Here is a 21706-nt window from a genome sequence, read left to right as displayed (position 1 = left end):
ACACACACCCACGCTCACTCAATACACACTTCTACACACACCCACGCTCACTCACTCAATACACACTTCTACACACACCCACGCTCACTCAATACACACTTCTACACACACCCACGCTCACTCACTCAATACACACTTCAACACACACACACACCCACTCACTCAATACACACTTCTACACACACCCACGCTCACTCAATACACACTTCTACACACACCCACGCTCACTCAATACACACTTCTACACACACCCACGCTCACTCAATACACACTTCTACACACACACACGCTCACTCAATACACACTTCTACACACACCCACGCTCACTCACTCAATACACACTTCTACACTCCCACACTCACTCAATACACACTTCTACACACACCCACCCACACTCACTCAATACACACTTCTACACACACCCACGCTCACTCACTCAATACACACTTCAACACACACACACTCACTCACTACACACTTCTACACACAGACCCACGCTCACTCAATACACACTTCTACACACACACACCCACGCTCACTCACTCAATACACACTTCTACACACACCCATGCTCACTCAATACACACTTCTACACACACCCACGCTCACTCACTCAATACACACTTCTACACACACCCACGCTCACTCACTCAATACACACTTCAACACACACACACGCTCACTCACTCAATACACACTTCTACACACACCCACGCTCACTCAATACACACTTCTACACACACCCACGCTCACTCAATACACACTTCTACACACACCCACGCTCACTCAATACACACTTCTACACACACCCACGCTCACTCAATACACACTTCTACACACACCCACGCTCACTCAATACACACTTCTACACACACCCACGCTCACTCAATACACACTTCTACACACACCCACGCTCACTCAATACACACTTCTACACACACCCACGCTCACTCAATACACACTTCTACACACACCCACGCTCACTCAATACACACTTCTACACACACACACGCTCACTCACTCAATACACACTTCTACACACACACACGCTCACTCACTCAATACACACTTCTACACACACCCACGCTCACTCACTCAATACACACTTCTACACACACACACGCTCACTCACTCAATACACACTTCTACACACACACACGCTCACTCACTCAATACACACTTCTACACACACACACGCTCACTCACTCAATACACACTTCTACACACACCCACGCTCACTCACTCAATACACACTTCAACACACACCCACGCTCACTCACTCAATACACACTTCTACAGAACCTAACTGCAGCGGCTCCTCACCTTTAGAATAACTGTATTTGTTTAGCACCTTTTATGCGAGGAATTGCAGTTCAACGTGCTTCACAGCAGTAAAAAAATATATACATAAAATGAGCAAACATTTGGCAGATCAATGCATAAAGTGCAGACATAAAACAAGCATAAAATAGATAGCAGCAAAAAAAACTACGGGTTGCGACACAAAGTGGGGTCGTGGGTAGGTGACAGTGGGTAGGGTCGCGCATTGGCAAGTAACATTTAATTTTTATTTTTTTATGTTCTGGCAACATATTTTGGCTAAATATGCCTCATTTTATAAATGTGTATTGATAACATAGTGCTGTAATTAAATGTTCTAATAAATAATGCATGATCAAGTTCAACAACGTGTGCTTTTATTTTGATATTCTTTATTTCCACGTTGAAATTACGCAATATATTAACCCTCATGTTGTGTTAGGAATTGGCACCACTGACCGTTGTTAGCTCAATATAGTTAAAGGTGTCATGCAGTGCTATTCCTAGCACTATTTGGGCAACTTTACACACTTCCTGTGAGTCTATGTAACACATGTGTAATTTTTATTCCAAAAATAATCATTGTTTTATATTTCTAATCTTGTACTCAAAACCAGCATTTTTCAGCCTCATGAAAGCAGGCTATTATTGGCTTGGCTCCACCCACACTTTGAGTGACAGCCACCCACCAAATAGCTCCGCCCATCTCCCCGTCATTCCATCCAGGTGGAGGTCTTATTGATTGATTGATTGATTGATTGAAAACTTTATTAACAGATTGTAGAATGGGTACAATACAGTACAGCTCAATACACACAATTGTTAAGGGGATGCAGACCAGAGAAAGACTTTCGTCTTGTTTACATCAGGGTCCCCCCTTAGGTTTCAGGTTACATACAAATATGGTATGTCATAAATATAGAGATGTAGCAGTACTGTCTATCTATATATATATATGTTACCACTATTTGTAAAAGCCACAACCACGTTACCATATTTGTAATAATGTAAATCATTGTGTCGTTGTACATATTGTGTATACACCGTTAGAAGCTAACATAGGTTCCATCACTCTGAGAGTCCATGTTATGAACTATTACCACAGATATTTTCAGTTTTCAGGGTTGATCTAACAGTTTTGATTATGAAATCTCAGTCAAGGGTACCACAGGTCCTCTTCTCAGACCTGTGGGGCAAAGCACTGCACCATGCAAGCTACATGTCGCTGCATGTTGATCAATAGTAGCCCACTCGGTGCATCACAGTGGGCTACTATTGTGCTAACAACATGCTGCGACGTCTAGCTTGTTAGCCGGCATGAATACCCGATTTAAAATGGTTCTCTCCTCTTTGTATACCTTTGTCCTCACAAGTATTCTGCCAGGGAACTTATGGACACGACAATAGTAGTAGTTATAAGGTGTTTGAGCTTGTAACGTTAGTTAGCTCATAGCTATCGTGGTACACGAGAGCTATGAGCTAACTAACGTTACAAGCTCAAACGATAGCTATGAGCTAACTAACGTTACAAGCTCAAACACCTTATAACTACTACTATTGTCGTGTCCATAAGTTCCCTGGCAGAATAATTGTGAGGAAAAAGGTATACGAAGAGGAGAGAACCATTTTAAATCGGGCATTCATGCCGGCTAACAAGCTAGACGTCGGGGTATGTTGTTAGCACAATAGCTACCAAGCTAAGCTACGTTAGCTTCTAACGGTGTATACACAATATGTACAACGACACAATGATCAAACACCTTATAACTACTACTATTGTCGTATCCATAAGTTCCCTGGCAGAATACTTGTGAGGACAAAGGTATACAAAGAGGAGAGAACCATTTTAAATCGAGCACTCATGCCGGCCGACAAGCCGGACACAGCGGTTGTTGTTAGCACAATAGTAGCCCACTGTGATGCACCGAGTGGGCCACCATTGATCAACATGCAGCGATGTGTAGCTTGCATGATGCGTGTGCAGTACACAGGTCTGAGAAGAGGACCTGCACATGATAGCAACCGGGAGCGTCGCGGAGCATTCCTAGATCCACTTCAACCAGCCGAGCGTCGGGAGCTCCAGCAGCTTGTCGATGTGCTAATAGCCTGGAGCCAGCTACCGTTAGCTTGCAGAGGCTATTAGCACACCGACAAGCTGTGTAGCCAGCAGGCTGAATGCTCCGCGACGCTGGTTGAAGTGGATCTAGGTAGCCAGCAGGCTGAATGCTCCGCGACGCCCCCGGTTGCTAACGCCGGCCCCGGCTGGTGCTAACTAGCTAGCGATCGCTCCCGAGTCCCGAGAGCTAACGCCGGTCTGTCTGTCGAAGAATGGAGGCGGGCATTACTAAAACCACAGAGCCAATCACATCACCGTGCGCTATAAACAGCGCCCTGTGACGTGCACCAGGTCGTCAAATCAACATGACCTGATTTACTAGAGGCAAACAGGGGATGGGCTGTAGCTGAGGAATTCGTCAATATAGTATTTAGGCCCAAAAACACATTGATACGAACTCCTATTACTATAATACAATGCTAGAGACTGAAAAAATTACATTTATAACGCATAGCCCCTTTAATACTACATCCTAACTAACATTATATGCATTCATAACCATATACTCCCATTGTAATTTGATTTTATGGCCCCCGAGACACATCATGTCCCTTATTTTTAAGATGAAAATGAGGTTGTTCAATCATAATATACTAAATGTGAAACCCATAGATAATAATGTTTTCTGACTATAATAGAACAATATTAGAATATAACTTCTGAAAAAAGTTTAGTATATTTATTATTATTTTATTTATTTATATTTAGTATTTTTATAGGGTCAAGAATGACCCTAACACCACAGTCGTACCTTTTTTTCTGCAGATACCTTCAGAATTCAAAATGGTGAAGCATAGTTTTGCTGTGCTTATATATGTGTTGTGGAGGATATCATAAAGCCTTGTTCTAATAAAATCAACTACATGGTAGTTATTACATATTATAACCTTGAAACGGGTCGCTGGAGACCCTAACACCACATAAGGTGGGGCCGCCAAAGAAATTCCTAAATTAAATGGGGTCATGGTATGAAAGAGTTTGAGAACCCCTGTCTTTGAGCATTAAATCACATAGTTTTTCACATTAGGATCTAACATCTTGATAAAGCCTCTTTGTTTATGGTTTGATTCTATGGGTATTTTTTTTTATTTAACCCTTTAGCACAAAGCTCAGACTCCCCCATTAAGTTTCAGCTCTTATTATTAGGTACTGTGGATTAGATTAGATTAAAATATATTGTCATCATACAGCACAAGTACAGTACAACAAAAACAGGGTTGGCATCCAACCAGAGTGCAAATGTAACAGTAAAGTGCAACAGTAATATACAATGTACAGGTGATTAAAATGGATATAAAATATATAAATTAGTACCACAGAGTAATAGTGCTAATCAGATGTACGTACAGAGTTGTAGTATTAATATGTACAGTGATAAGGTATAAAGACACTATGGTAGTAAGTCATACTGGCCAGCAGCGTAACTAGTAAGAGTAGGTAAGGGATATGTACAGATATATAGTATCTACAGATATGTAAAAGGATTATATGCAGGTATGTACAGACAGATATATAATAATAATAATAATAATAATAATAATAATAATAATAATAATAATAATAATAATAATAATAATAATAATAATAATAATAATAATAATAATAATAATAATAATAATAATAATAATAATAATAATAATAATAATAATAGTGACATTACGTTAGACGAGGTACAGAGTGTAGTGGACAGAGCGAAACTGAAGAAAGCTATGGGTATTGAGGAGTTGTCGAACGAGGTCCTTAAAACTCCATATCTGCTGAATGTATTACACTGTTTATATCAAACTTGTTTTAACACAGGCACCATCCCCTCGATATGGAACAAGTCCATTATTAAGCCCATCCCCAAATCTGCAAAAGCTGACCCTAGAGTCCCACTAAATTACAGAGGTATTAGTTTGATCAGTACAGTTTATAAATTATACTCAAGTGTTCTTAATAATAGATTAAATAAATACTTAGAATATAATGAAATGTTGGTGGATGAGCAGAATGGGTTTAGGGCTAAGAGAGCTTGTATTGATCATGTTTTTGTTTTATCATCGGTGGTGAGAGCCAGATTGGACGAGGGCAAGAATACATTTGTTTGTTTTGTTGACTTTAAAAAAGCCTTTGACTGGATTAATAGAGAGCTTTTGGACTATAAATTAATCTGTTCTGGTATTGATGGACTATTTTATAAGGCTATCAAAAGCCTGTATAAGGCCCCATCTGCCTGTCTGCAGCTGAATGATGTTAGGACCGGCTGGTTCCCCACACCATTCGGTGTAAAACAGGGAGATGTGCTTTCTCCTACTTTATTCGCCCTTTATGTTAATGACCTGGCGCAAGAAATCAAGCAAGCCAATCTTGGTATTCCAATAGATAATATAATCCTAAGTATTTTATTGTACGCTGATGATATTGTTTTGTTTGCAGAAAATGAAGCAAATTTACAAAACATGTTGAATATTATGAGTTCTTGGTGCATGAAATGGAGACTTGCGATTAACAGTGAAAAAACACAGATTATGCACTTTAGGAAAAAACACGAACAGCAGAGTAGTCATAAGTTTCAATTTGGACCAACGCCCCTGATTTACACACATTCTTATAAATATCTTGGTTCACCTTTAATGAGTACATGTGCTTCATAGAAGGAAGGAAAATAATGTCTGAGTCAGCAGGAAGGGCGCTAGGGGGCGTGTTGAGTAAAATGAAAGTGTGCACTGACCTTGGGTTTTCAACATATACACAATTATTTGATTCAATGGTGGGTTCTGTTTTGTTTTATGCTGCTGGAGTATGGGGTTTTGATGATGCTCCTGAATGTAATGCGATCCAGAACCGGGCCATAAGATACTTTTTAGGAGTCCATAAATACACACCAAAAGGGGCTATAGAAGGGAACATGGGGTGGGATTCTTGCTTGGTCAAGCAAAAAGGTGAAATGGTGAGGTTATGGAACCGCCTGGTCCAGCTGCCAAATGGCAGGGTGACTAAAAAGATTTTTAATTGGGACAGAGCACACGGTCATCCCTGGTCAAGAGAGATGTCTATGATTTTTTCTTCTACTGACTTGAGTATGATTTTTATGAACAATTTGCAGTGTAAGGTTCACATAATTAAAACAAAATTATCAACAATCCATCAGGATAAGTGGAAGGTGGAGATTTTGAAAAAACCTAAACTTAGAAAATATATTGCAATTAAAAATGAGTATTTTACTGAACCTTATGTAATGTTAAACTTAAAGAGAAGACGGAGGTCTCTGTGTGCCCAGTTGACGTCTGGCACCCTGCCATTGGCTGTGGAAGTGGGTAGATTCCAGGGTAAACCTGAGGAGGAGCGGTTGTGTGTTCTGTGTGATCTGGGAGTGGTGGAGGATGAATATCATTTTGTTTTTTATTGCCCTTTGTACACCACTTTGAGGAGGGCTTTATTTGAGAAAATTCAAATTGTAAACCCAGATTTGTTTTGGCAGTCTGAGAGCTGTATGTTGAGTTGTTTTTTTGTGGAGGACATCTTCGGTTTTGCAGGATTTTTGGAGAAGGCATGGCACCTGAGACAAAACACACTGTATCCTATATAATTGTATTTGAATTCACCTTGTTTTTCTGTTTATTTACATTGAGTACAGCTTGTGTTATATTACGTTTTATTGTATTTTCTTGTATTTTTCTTTTTTTTATGGCCATCTTGGTCTATGTCATTTGTTAAGTAATTGGTAAAGTATATTATTATATACTTATTGTTATGTGTATTGTAAGCCCATATGGGCTGGGCATACATCTGTATGTATAAGACACGAAAATAAAAAATATCAAATCAAAAATCAAATCAAATCAAATCAATAATAATAATAATAATAATAATAATAATAATAATAATAATAATAATAATAATAATAATAATAATAATAATAATAATAATAATAATAATAATAATAATAATAATAATAATAATAATAATAATAATAATAAACTTTATTTGTATAGCACCTTTCATACAGAAACTGCAGCTCAAAGTGCTTCACAACAGAAAAAAGACATAAGGCATAAAATGAGCACATAAAGTGCAGACATATAAAATCACAGTTTTTCACATTAGGATCTAACATCCCAACAGGCCACCTTGTTTATGGTTTGATTCAGTTTTAAATAGACAATAATAAAAAGAGTAAGATAAAATAGACAGAGTAAAATAGTGCAATAGTGCAGTGCAATAAAATTGTAGAATAGAATAGATTAAAAAAAATATATATATATTTTACAGTGCAATAAAATAGTTCTGGATTACTGTTCAACAGTTCAAAGTCGTCTTTACCTTCTCTGTTTGGTATCCACAGTTTAAAATATACTGTATATGCAATAAATATAAATAAATACGGTATTGTACATGTTATCATACAGCGTTATAATATATGCCGCTTGTTGTCGTTGTTTTAACTCGACATAATTTCCTTCCCCCTCCGTCTCCACCAGGGGGCGTTTCTCGGTGGCCAGGCGGTGCGACCAGCGCGGCAGCAAGCGGCCGGTGGCGGCCAAACACGTCAACAAGAGGCTGCTGCGGAGGGAGCAGGTGCTGCAGGAGGTCCGCGTGCTGCAAGCCCTGGACCATCCCAACCTGCTGAGGCTGCTGGACACCTACGAGACGGCAGCCAGCTACGTGCTGGTGCTGGAGATGTGAGGAGGGGTCTTCTTACAGCACATTACATTACATTACATTACATCCAGCTACGTGCTGGTGCTGGAGATGTGAGGAGGGGTCTTCTTACAGCACATTACATTACATCCAGCTATGTGCTGGTGCTGGAGATGTGAGGAGGGGTCTTCTTACAGTACATTACATTACATTACATTACATCCAGCTACGTGATGGTGCTGGAGATGTGAGGAGGGGTCTTCTTTTTTTTTTTTTTTTTTTTATTATTGCAAAACAAAATTGTTAAAAGTCAGTACTCAACACACAATGCATAATGAAACTAACAATTAAGGTGGCTAAAATGACATGCAAGTACAGAAACGGAAAACAAAAAAAGTATATAATAATATTTTACCGTATACAGTGTATATCCAACGAAATTACCAATTGTACCAATGTCTTATACAGGATATACTCCTAATACCTATTATCTAAAACCCTACACACATATGCTCCAGCTCGAACCCCCCCTCCCGGACCCCTCCTTGGATAGTACCTCCATTATCCCTCACTCCTAACCAGACACCACCATTATAAGCTAGCTTTTATTCTCTCCACCACTTCTAACCACATTGACATTTTGGATTCGATGAGTCCCAGAATTCTTGCTGTAGATATTTCTTGATAAATCACATCGAGATATGTAAGAAACCAAACCTTCCAGCACATTTTTTCCGGTTGAAACCAGCGTGATGCGATCAGTTTTTTAGCTACTGTGATACCCGATAAAACCAATCTCTTTAGCTGTGGATTTACTGCAAACTCAAAAACATCATTCAATAGTAATACAGAGGGGTGTACTGGTATATTCCAAGATACGAGTTTTGATAATTGATGGGTCACATCTTTCCAGAATGCCTTAACTGGTGGGCAGTCCCAATAAATGTGCATAAATGTTCCTTCGTCTCCATTTGTACATTGGGAGCATTTTGAGTCTTGTTTGAGACCCATTCTGTTCAGTCTTATAGGAGTCAAGTATGTCCTGTGAATATAGTTAAGATTGATTTGTTGATGGTCCGGGTTCCTTGATGTAAGACGGACATTTGCCCATGCTCCTTGCCAATCAAAGTCACTTTCCAGGTCTGGTATATCCCTCCTCCAGACAGAGTCTAGTTGGAGGGTTTCATACGAGGACGTTAGTAATTGATAATAAAAACCTGATACAAAACCTCTCGATGTCTCTCTTTCATAGAAGAATTTGTGGTATCTGTGGTGTTCAACTGGTATGTCTAATGGAACACCGTGAGACTTCAAACATAGCTGTAACTGTATGTAAAAAAGCCATGTGGACTCGGTGAGATTAAATTTTGTGCATATTTCTCCATAACTACAAAAACCCTGGTTGTTAAAAACATCCCCTAATGAGTGTATGCCTTGCTCTTCCCATATAGGGAATCTTATAGGACGTTTTTCAATTAAGAGTGCATTGTTATTGAATAAGGGAGTGTGATTGTGCCATTTTTGTGGGTTAGGATATTTTTTTTGTGTTTCACGCCATATCCGGATCGCATGGGTAATTATGGGGCCAAATTTCCGCTCACAGTGCTTGATTGGTAGTTTAGTGTGTGCTATGTCCTTCAGTCTATGTGGGGCTACTATGTTTTCTTCCAATTTTCTCCAGGATACTAATGCTTGGGGATCAAACCATATTGTCAATGGTCTTAATGTGTACGCCTTAAAATATTGGAAAAAATCTGGAACTGCCATGCCACCGTCTGCTTTATTTCTCTGTGCGGTGGATCTTTTTATACGTGGTGGTTTGTTATTCCAAATAAATTTGTATGTGGAGGAGTGTAATCTTTTCCAGTAACCCTCTGGAGGGGGTCTTCTTACAGCACATTACATTACATTACATCCAGCTACGTGCTGGTGCTGGAGATGTGAGGAGGGGAGCGGTTCTTCTTACAGCACATTTAGGGAGGTCCGATATTATTCATTCAAATGTAATATCGGAAATTATCTGTATCGTTTTTAAAAGAAAAAAAAACACAATTATATATATATATATATTATATTATTTTTTTTACATTTATTTAACCTTTATTTACCCAGGCAAGCAAGTAAGAACAAATTCTTATTTTTTTTATTGTCAAAAGTATGCATAATGTTGTGTTAATTCCACGACAAGAGATATGTAATGTTAATTACCTGAAATATCGGTACCCTAACTTTAAAAATTGTTAAAATCCTGAAAATGAATAAATATTCTATATGAATGGTGAGAGGACTGAAGTTAATAATGATATTCATGAAAAAAAATTGGAACAATTGAAACTGAGATCGCAGTTTTCGGCAAAGGGCTAAAGGTGTTATTTTTTTTTTATTTTTTAAAGGTTGACTCGAGGGTATTATATTATTATTATTATTATTATTATTATTATTATTATTATTATTATTATTATTAAAGCTCATCACATGGTAAACTGTAATGAACCACTGTTTGTGTCTCTGATGCGTCCAGGGCGGAGCAGGGTCGCCTGCTGGACTACATCGTGAGCTGGGGCAGCCTGACGGAGGAGAGGGTGGCTCTGTACCTGCGGGACGTCCTGGAGGCGCTGCACTACCTGCACGGCTGGAGGATAGCACACCTGGACCTCAAGGTGAGCGACACACTGTGTACCTGCGGGACCATAGATATATATAGAACACTAGATAGCTTGCCCGCGCTGCCGGCCAATGGAGAGCGACGTCACTGAACCGCCGCCATCTTGCCCAGGTCAGCCTTGAGTGAGAGTGAGTGAGCTGCACAGACAAAAATACTCATAACTCGCTGAAATATTGACGGATTTACAAACGGTTTGGTTTATTACAAGCATTATTAACGTGGCTATGATTCAAGCGGTTTGTAAAAAAAAACATCTTACATTTTTTTTTTTTTTATAAGTATGCAGTATCATAACTACATCTTTGATGTTTATAGCAAACCAACCCGTTTGTAAATCTGTCAATATTTCAGCGAGTTATGAGTATTTTTTGTCTGTGCAGCTCACTCACTCTCACTCAAGGCTGACCTGCGCAAGATGGCGGCGGTTCAGTGACGCTGGTGACTCCGCCTTAAGCTATCTAGTGTTCTATAGATATCTATGCGCTGCACTACCTGCACGGCTGGAGGATAGCACACCTGGACCTCAAGGTGAGCGACACACTGGTGGAAAATAGCCGGAGATAATAATTAATAATACATCCATTTTGTATAGCGCTTTTTTTACGAATGCTCAAAGACACTTTACAGAGCAAAATAAACAATACGGTTTTAGTAAAAACTGAAAAAAAAAATGCAATCATTTCTATTGCAGAACATGGTCTTTTCTCAAGCAGACAGATGTCAACACTGTAATCTGTGTTGCATGTACCTGACAAACTGAACTGTTTGTATTACAGTCATATTCCAACTTAACTGAATGCACATGTGTGTGTGTGGACTACTGTACTATTACAGGTATTGAAATGAACAATGCAACTGCCTTATATAAAAAAAAATTACATTTTTTTATATATATAAATAATTAAATATCGATACTTGTCGTCCATGTATCGATACAGTATCGCCACGCAAAGTATCGTGATACTACTACGTATCGCTATTTATCTCCACCACTAATGTTGTGTATGTCATAAATGTCATTATGAATTGAAAATGGGGGACCCTGATGTAAACAAGATGAAAGTCTTTCTTTGGTCTGCATCCCTTATTGTGTGTATTGAGCCGTACTGTATTGTACCCCATTCTGCAATCTGTTAATAAAGTTTTCAATCAATCAATCAATCTCTGAGGAAGGGAGCTGCCATTTTTTTTCCGAGGGAGTGGCCAGCTTATCCAGCTAACTTAACTAAACCTGCCTGGAGCACTGTTGCTATAGTGATTTAGCCAAACCTGCTTTGTGGAACCGAAAAGCCTGATTTACGTCAAGTTATCCTGAAGATTATCCGGCTAACTCAGTTAGCCACGTACGGGGGAACGGGGCCCTGGTCTGCATCCCTTATTGTGTGTATTGAGCCGTACTGTATTGTACCCCATTCTGCAATCTGTTAATAACATTTAATCAATCAATCAATCAATCAATCAATCAATCAATCAATCAATCAATCAATCAATCAAGTCAAGTCAAGTCAGCTTTATTTGTATAGCACATTTACAAATGAGTAAAAGCCAAACTAAAGTGCTTCACATGATAAAAACACATACAATGCAGAAACAAGTAAAAAAAAATAATAATTACAGAAACATTTATTGTACATTTACACACAAGACAATTTGATAAAAAGTCCAGAGTAACAGCGGACGTCGTATAAAGTGGCAGGCTAACTCTGGTCAAAGGCCAGGGGAAAGAGGTGCGTTTTGAGCAACAATTTAAAAGCCTATAGGCTCTGGGCAGATCTTACAGTATGTGGGGGGGGGGGGGGGGGGGGGGGGTGGCTGTTCCAGAGCCGGGGGGCAGCAGCAGCGAAGGCTCTGTCTCCCCTAGTTTTTAAGCCTGGTCCTAGGCACCTCCAGCAGCAGCTGGTCAGCAGACCTTAGGGCTCTGGATGGGGTGTGATGATGCAGGAGCTCAGCTAGGTACAGTGGAGCCAGCCAATCAATGTAACATACTCCCCCCCCCCCCCAGCCCGAGAACATGGTGGTGGAGCACGCCTCCTCCCAGCCCGTGGTGAAGCTGACGGACTTCGGTGATGCGGTCCAGCTGAGCCCCGCCTCCCCGTACGTCCACCCTCTCCTGGGGAGCCCCGAGTTCTCGGCCCCCGAGCTGGTCCTGGGTCAGCCCGCCGCCCTGACCTCCGACCTCTGGAGCGTAGGTCTGTAGGACAGCCGTCTGTGTCTAGAGGGCATTATTATTCAAGATTCAAGATTGTTTATCGTCATGTGCACAGTTAAACAGTTTGCCGTACAATGAAAATCTTACTTTGCTAGTCCGACTTTCACACAAAATCCCACAATACTTAATGCAAAAAATAAGGTAAAAATGTGTGCTGTCAGGCGATTAAAAAAATGTATCTAATTAATTACAGGATTTGTAATTAATTAATCTAATTAATCACATTTTAATCGCATAACCATTTTAGGCCTGATATTCTATATTCTATAATCATATTTCAAATGTCAGAATTCAGCAATGCAAATGAACCATTTAAAAAAAAAAGTATGTACAGTAAATGTGTATTCTACGTTCTTATGGAATGAATGAGATAAAAAAATTTATAATAATAATTTTCTTTATAAAATAAATTTGTAATACATTTTGAGTTCATTTTCATAACGCGATAATTTGCTGTGTAATTAATTAATCTAATTAACACGATAAACTGACAGCCCTAGTAAAAATAGATGTTTTTTTTATAAAGAAAATGGTATAAGATATATGTAAGGGATAATGTATAGCTACGAGGTCATTGTCGCAAAATAATTGACCGACACAGAGTTTAGAACACCGAGGCGCCTTGCAGAGGTGTTCTAAACGTAGTGAAGGTCAATTATTTTGCGACAATGACCGAGTATAGGCTATACATTATCCCACTTATTACATGGCTAACTTACTAACAATATACCTAATTCATTTTACACCATCGACAAGACGAGATCAAATGCAGACGCAGTTGTTCTGTGGCTCTGTCAGCCCAAATAAAGCTATTATTATCGCCGGCAGCCGGCAGGTGTGTCTGATTGCAGTGTGTGTCAGTGGGCTTGATTGCTCCAGCTGCGAACAGCGGTCTTTATTGCTCTGTTGCCCCTGGCAGCGGTCCGTTATCGAGTAATAACGGACCGCTGCTGAGCGCTATTGACCAATCACAATCAAGCATTTCGGTGAATGTTAAAACGCCATGTAATAAATATATATATATACAAGGCACAAGTGAGTAACATTTACGTTATTCAGTGTAGGATCCAGTAGTGTTTACAATATAAATAGGGGGGTGACAATGGGTCACAGCAGTTCCATTACGCTCATCATCTGCCATGCTACTAAAACATATGTACCATTAAAAAAAAAAGTGTAATTGTAATATGGGTGTATATACTGTATGTATATATAATGTATATAATATAAACAATTTGACTTTAATTGTTTTGAAACACATGGAACAACCCAGTTAATAAAAATAAAAAATAAACGATATGAAACAACCCAAACTAATTCCTCAGTGTTCTTCCCCCCCCCCCCCCCCCCCCCCCCCCCCCAGGGGTCGTGACCTACGTGCTGCTGAGCGGCGCCTCCCCCTTCCTGGACGAGAGCGTGGAGGAGACGTGCCTCAACATCTGCCGCCTGGACTTCAGCTTCCCCCAGGACTACTTCCAGGGGATCAGCGCCGCCGCCCGGGACTTCACGCGCCTCCTCCTCCAGGGGGCGCCGGGGGAACGTCCCTCGGCCGCCTCCTGCCTTCGCGAGCCCTGGCTCCAGCCTCGCCACGCCCAGCCCCAGCCGCCGCCACAGCAGAACCACCACACCGCCGCCGCCGTGCACCTGGACACCTCGCGCCTCGTCTCCTTCATCGAGCGGCGGAAACACCAGAACGACGTGCGCCCCGTCGCCGCCATCAAAGCCTTCCTCCACGGCCGCCTGCTCAACCACATCTGATGGCGTTGGGAGAACCGTTAGCGACACAGCAACCCGTAGATTTGTCGGTGGACTACCTGGTGAATACCGGTGGTGTGTTACTAGTGGACTGCCTGTGAAGCGCCAGTGCACTGCCATTGTGGAGCGCCAGTGTGCCACGGGTGGATACTGGTCGACTACCAGTGAATCACGAGTGAACAGACAGTGAACAGACAGTGAACCGCTAGTGAGCCACCAGTGAACCGCTAGTGAGCAGCATGTTCCAGCATGACGTCCTCTCTCCGTTGCAGCGGTCTCGGCGGCGTGGTGGATGACGCGCGGGCCCACGATGTGCACCTCGGTTCCAGGTGTGGTTGGGGCGGCATGCGGGGGAAACGCCGCGAGGGTCACCAGACGATCCTCCATCATCGATGATCACGCTCTCTCCCTCGTGATCTCAGAAAAGTCCTGCGATCTTCTCCTCCTTTACGAAGCCACAGAAAAGTCCTGCGATCTTCTCCTCCTTTACGAAGCCACAGAAAGGTCCTGCGATCTTCTCCTCCTTTAGGAAGCCACAGAAAGGTCCTGCGATCTTCTCCTCCTTTACGAAGCCACAGAAGAGTCCTGCGATCTTCTCCTCCTTTAGGAAGCCACAGAAAGGTCCTGCGATCTTCTCCTCCTTTACGAAGCCACAGAAGAGTCCTGCGATCTTCTCCTTCTTTAGGAAGCCACAGAAAGGTCCTGCGATCTTCTCCTCCTTTACGAAGCCACAGAAAGGTCCTGCGATCTTCTCCTCCTTTAGGAAGCCACAGAAAGGTCCTGCGATCTTCTCCTTCTTTACGAAGCCACAGAAAGGTCCTGCGATCTTCTCCTCCTTTACGAAGCCACAGAAAGGTCCTGCGATCTTCTCCTCCTTTACGAAGCCACAAAAAGTCCTGCTGCTGCTGCTGCTGCTGACTGACTGACTTCTCTCTGCTGATGAAGATTCCTTTGGTATCCATTCTCCGATCAATGTTGTTTTTCCAAGAGATTCTGACACTCTCTTTGGACCTTTCCCGTTACCTGCCCTACTCCCAAGCTTCCCTCGACTCCTTGGCATATTGTCATTATATGCCTGCACAACAACAACAACAACAACAACAACAACAACAACAACAACAAAAAGTACTGTTTGAATCCTGTTTGAGATCTCAAACGTTGACCTAGCAGGGAGAGAACCAAGCTTTCTCAACAACAGAAAAAAAGAGCCAGCGTGAGCAAGTCTTGTGTTTTTGGACAGTGTTAAATAGAAAAATAAAAGAGTTAACAATACTGTATAATAGACAAAAGAGGAATTTCAGGTCGCTTCCGGGTTGAATATATACGAAGAGAAACGTGTTTGTTTTTGTAACAAGAGATTACTTTTTGTAAAAGAAAAATGTACAGTGCGGTGAACAGAGAAATGTCTTTATGCGTAGCGAGAGCGACAGGAAGCGAGGATGAATGCGGTGTGTGAAAGCAACGTGGCTCCCACCAGCAGGGGGTGCCACGTTTTTAACGAGCGCTACACTCCTGGAACAAGACGACGCCTCCGTTCAGTGTTTTCCACCAACACACCGTAGTTCAGTTCAACGCAATAGTTTTGCTCGGCGTACGAACCCCCAATACTGTATTGGGGGGGTGAAGAATTTAACTATTTCAGTAGAAATAGACGGGCAAATAAACAAAAAATAAGAAGAAGTAAATAAATGCTATCTGGAAAAGCTCCTCAAGAGTTCTAAAGGCATCCGCCTTACTTTGTAAATAAAGTGTTCCTGCCTTCCATTCTCATTTTGAAGAATTTGTCTCGAACGAAAAGAAGAAAGAAAGATTTTGCAGAGTATTCGGCTGCGTTCACACTGCAGGCCTTAGTCCTCAATTCTGATGTATTGCTCAGATCTGATTATTTAGTTTGATCATAATTTCTTTTAAATGTGGCCAATATTAGATTCCAGAGTGAACTTGTCACACTCCTGAACTTGACGATAAAAGAAGATGGACGTGAGAGACTGTGACGAATGTCACTCTAGAGCAGGGGTATTCAAACGTTTTTATACCACGACCCCATTTTATTTAGTATTTTCTTTGGCGACCCCACACTTAATGTATCGCTTAATTTCAACATGGAATTAAGGAATATCAAAATAAAAGCACACATTGTTGAACTTGATCATGCATATTTATTAGAAAATGTTATTACAGCACTATGTTATCAATACAAAATAAACAATACAATAGCCAAAATATGTTGCCAGAACATAAAAATATATATCGATTTTTGCCAATGCGGCCCCACTGTCACCTACCCGCAACCCCACTTTCGGTCGCGACACGTAGTTTGAGAACCGCTGATCTAGAGTGACGTAAAAAGTCACATGACTTGTTCAGACTGAGGTTGCATTGCAAAAAAAAATATATATATATATATATATATCTGACGTGTATCTGATTTAGGAGGAACCACATAAATGTGAAAGTGGTCCCAAATCAGAATTGAAAAAATATCAGATTCCATGTGATTTGTGCTGTTGTTCACACTGTCGTGAATAAAAACTGATCTGGAGTCAGATTCCATGTGACGTGTGCTGTTGTTCACACTGTCAAACAAAACAGATCTGAGTCACAAAAAATAAATCAAGATTCGAGCCACGTTTGCCTGCAGTGTGTGAACGTAGCCGGTCGGTGGATGAGTGGCGTAGAGACTGTGACACACTGGGCACGAGTTTGGGGACAATAGCATGGCGACTCGTTGTCCATATATATATATTCTATTGTATATTTTGCCATGTTTTACATTCAAGTCCTGTTGTGAGGAGCGGTGCCCTGTAACTCTGACCAGAAATGTCGCCGGGTGTATCACAGTCTTTCGGGGGGGGGGGGGGAATCCCCGAAATGTCCCCGCGTCTCGATTTTCACCATGAACAAACCGCTACTATAAATGCACTCGTATTTTACGTCGATTCTCATGTGCAATGTTGCAGCTTTAAGGTTTTTATGCAACTATTTATGAAGACTTGTGTTGTAGTCGTACTTTAAAAAGGCATGTACGTACCTGGTACTGCGATAGTCGTCTGTATTGTGTTATCTCTTATGTATTAAGTTCAGTATTAATCTTTTTACCCCCCCCCCCCCACCCCCCACCCACAAAACGAGAAGGGGTTTTCAGAAATAATGTATACAATTTTTTTTTTATCTATATTATATAGGCACTTACGATTTGAGTTTGGCATTGTTTTCCGATTTTATTTTATTTTCTGTAACTATACCAAAGTTTACTATGCTTTACCTTTTTCCCCCTCTATAATGTGTTATTATGATTTATCATGTTAAGTTATGGAAAAACCCACACTGAACCTAGAGGGTATGAGTGTTTACATTGGTTCAATGTGGCTTTATTTATTCCCGTTGTAATAAATTGTTTGGTGGTTTATTGCTGAAAAAAAGAAAAGAAGTGAACATTTTAAAGATTTCATTTGTTCCCCCTAAGCTGTGCAGAAAGTGCTGATTGCTGTGTGAATTTGTTTGCCTTTAGTAGATAGATACCGGTCTGTGTTGGTACTAGTTCTAGCATCTTGGTCTAACTTTTTACAGATTCACATTTTCACCAAGCAATAGGGCTGGGAAATTATCTCTGGTGTTGATCTTCTTCACAGACTTGGAATAATTGGATATTATTCTTTATGGGGGGAACTGGAAACCCTCAAACGTGTACTACCCAACATTTTTAAATCGACCATGGTAACCCCTCCGAGAGAGAGATCCAGCAGCGCTAACTTTTATCTTTGATAGGAGAGATATTCTTTGTACTCATTTGAATGAGTTGACGTGTCGAGAGTTTAGAAGTTGTCCGAATGTGGCGTCCGTTTGTTCTTATAAGTGCCAGTGAAGTGATTGGATCTGGAGGAGAGAGGAGGCGGAAGGAATAACTGAAATAGTTTGTTGTTTTTCCTCTTATTTGCAGATCTGCGGACCTCTTGACACAGGAGTCAGGGTTGAAGGACTCGGTCTGTACAGAGTCCCAGGTCTCTCACTTCATGTCCTTTTTTTATTTATTGCTCCGGGTCTCCACTTTTCCAAAAGCTTCTCAGCCTCAAAGCGATCTTAGTTTCCACGCGACTAACCTTAATTTATTCAGTGGCCTTGTCTCCACTAGCCAGGGTTTAGCCATGCTGTGGCCTCGTCTCCACTAGCCAGGGTTTAGCCGTGCTGTGGCCTCGTCTCCACTAGCCAGGGTTTAGCCGTGCTCTGGCCTCGTCTCCACTAGCCAGGGTTTAGCTGTGCTGTGGCCTCGTCTCCACTAGCCAGGGTTTAGCCGTGCTGTGGCCTCGTCTCCACTAGTCAGGGTTTAGCTGTGCTGTGGCCTCGTCTCCACTAGCCAGGGTTTAGTCGTGCTGTGGCCTCGTCTCCACTAGCCAGGGTTTAGCCGTGCTCTAGCCTCGTGTCCACTAGCCAGGGTTTAACCATGCTGTGGCCTTGTCTCCACTAGTCAGGGTTTAACCATGCTGTGGCCTTGTCTCCACTAGCTAGGGTTTAACCATGCTGTGGCCTCGTCTCCACTAGCCAGGGTTTAGCCGTGCTGTGGCCTCGTCTCCACTAGCCAGGGTTTAGCCGTGCTGTGGCCTCGTTTCCACTAGCCAGGGTTTAACCGTGCTGTGGCCTCGTCTCCACTAGCCAGGGTTTAACCGTGCTGTGGCCTGTCTGGCACACAGTGAGCGTCTCCATTGTCTTTAGAACATGGACAAACCTGGCTGGACCCCGGCTGAGACAGACATCTTTCACAACCTGGCCAGACCTGGCTGGGACTGTTCATCATGGTTTAGCTTGTGCACCACAGTTGTTGGTGTGAATTTTGTAAGGTTGCCTAGCAACCGGAGAGTTTACCAGAAACGCAATGGAGACACAAACCCAACCATACCATACCATGCTAGACCATGGCTAGCCCCAGCCAGGCTGAACATGAGCTAATGGAGACACAAACCCAACCATACCATACCATGCTAGACCATGGCTAGCCCCAGCCAGGCTGAACATGAGCTAATGGAGACACAAACCCAACCATACCATACCATGCTAGACCATGACTAGCCCCAGCCAGGCTGCACACAGCTAACGGAGACACAAACCCAACCATAACATACCATACCATGCTAGACCATGACTAGCCCCAGCCAGGCTGATCACAGCTAATGGAGACACAAACCCAACCATACCATGCTAGACCATGGCTAGCCCCAGCCAGGCTGAACACAGCTAATGGAGACACAAACCCAACCATACCATGCTAGACCATGACTAGCCCCAGCCAGGCTGATCACAGCTAATGGAGACACAAACCCAACCATACCATGCTAGACCATGGCTAGCCCCAGCCAGGCTGAACACAGCTAATGGAGACACAAACCCAACCATACCATGCTAGCCCATGGCTATAGCCCCAGCCAGGCTGAACACAGCTAACGGAGACGAGGCAGAACACACACACCTGGGAGCTACCTTCAGCTGGCGCTCCACCATAGTCTTCTACCGTTGCATCTCCCAAGAGGCGCTCGTCAGCTGGAGTAATTTGGGCTTACGCATTTGCTCGAGGGCACCATCGAACACGACCGTCGAAGGCGGGTACCGTATCATTATTATTACCCATTCACTGCTAATCGAGGAATCTATCCGGCAACCCTGTCTGTCGCGATAGGCGGACGGAGATGGTTTTCATGCCGAGATGCTTTTTCTGCCCTGGTGTTTATGTACAGAGTGGGAGGGGCCAGAGCCCCCACATGTCAACCTCATGATAACAGAGAGGGAGGGGCCAGCACCCCACATGTCAACCTCATGATAATAACAGAGAGGGAGGGGCCAGAGCCCCCACATGTCAACCTCATGATAAGAGCGAGGGAGGGGCCAGCACCCCCACATGTAAACCTCATGATAATAACAGAGAGGGAGGAGCCATAGCCCCCACAGGTAAACCTCACGATAACAATGTCATATTTTATACATAACAGTACAAACTGCAGCAACATCATTCTGAATGTCCTCCTACGACTTGTTTTTACGTTTGCATGTATATTTCTTTGTACAGAAAAATTATGTTTACACATTAACTATGTGTTGTAAATATTTTATTTTGTCCTCCGTTGTTTTTGCCATTAAAAACGTACAAGGAACAACCATCCTCTGCCGCTTTGTGTCGTGTGATATTAATCCGACTTCCTTTGTTGTAGTTTGTTTGTAGATTATTTGATGGTATTTCTGCGATATTAACACAATGACTGCCAATGACAATAGCAAAATCCTTAGCAGCTGACGCCATCACTGTAAACGGTGGGTGTCGCTCACCTTGTTTGCAGGGCTATAACTATTTAAATATTATAGCTATATATGCAATACTATGGCCCATTTGACATCGGGTATCTATCGTTCAAGATGTGGAAAAGTAATATTCTTTCTTTCTAATATACTTATATAAGTATAGTTTTAGAGTGGTCTAGGATAATTCCTGGAACACTAGTAATATGCCGCAACGCATATTATACTTAATCCATTGGCATTTCGTCCCTATACACACTACAATTAAAAATTCAAATGCATATGATCGGTATATATTATGTTCCATCATGCATGCAGGAAATGGGGGGGAGGGTCGTTTATGATTAATTGATTGTCAATAACGGCATTCGTTAGTACAACAGCATACGTTGATCAGAGCGATGGCAATGATGGCAATGGACAATCAAGCTGAAATTAACATTCGATTGCTCTTACCTCTGGCCGATGAGACTGCAAAAAGAATATTCCAATTATTTGATTGCCATCTGCTAGATCGTATGTCCATAAGCCCCAAAAGCATAATGATTCTGGCGTCCCGAAGGCGATTCAATGCAATCGAGTGTGTATCTTGATCCACGTTACAAGATAACTCCGCCCGGAAGACATTCACTGACGCACAGAGTCAAGCTTCCTTCAGAAAGTAAGTGCAACATCGGCTGCATACCACCAGACGGCGGTATCGGACCGTTGCGATCTCAGACAGAGTGCCAAACAT

The 21706-nt window shown here is 41.9% G+C and overlaps 1 protein-coding gene across 1 annotated transcript in view; it reads left to right on the top strand.

Moving 5' to 3' along the window:
• Positions 1-14691, top strand: part of triob (trio Rho guanine nucleotide exchange factor b) — a gene marked incomplete at both ends in the record, with an annotated part of 438511 nt that extends 423820 nt beyond the window's left edge. The window contains 4 exon segments of the mRNA XM_084308322.1: positions 7900-8100; positions 10581-10719; positions 12727-12913; positions 14297-14691. Of these exon segments, the coding sequence (XP_084164448.1) occupies positions 7900-8100; positions 10581-10719; positions 12727-12913; positions 14297-14691 (922 nt within the window).
• Positions 14692-21706: the final 7015 nt, after the last annotated feature.

Source organism: Notolepis coatsorum (assembly GCF_963971535.1).
Source record: "Notolepis coatsorum genome assembly, chromosome: 2".
In the NCBI taxonomy this organism is placed as follows: Eukaryota; Metazoa; Chordata; class Actinopteri; order Aulopiformes; family Paralepididae; genus Notolepis; species Notolepis coatsorum.
Note: the sequence above shows the minus strand (reverse complement) of the source record. Positions and strands in the feature narration are given on the sequence as shown.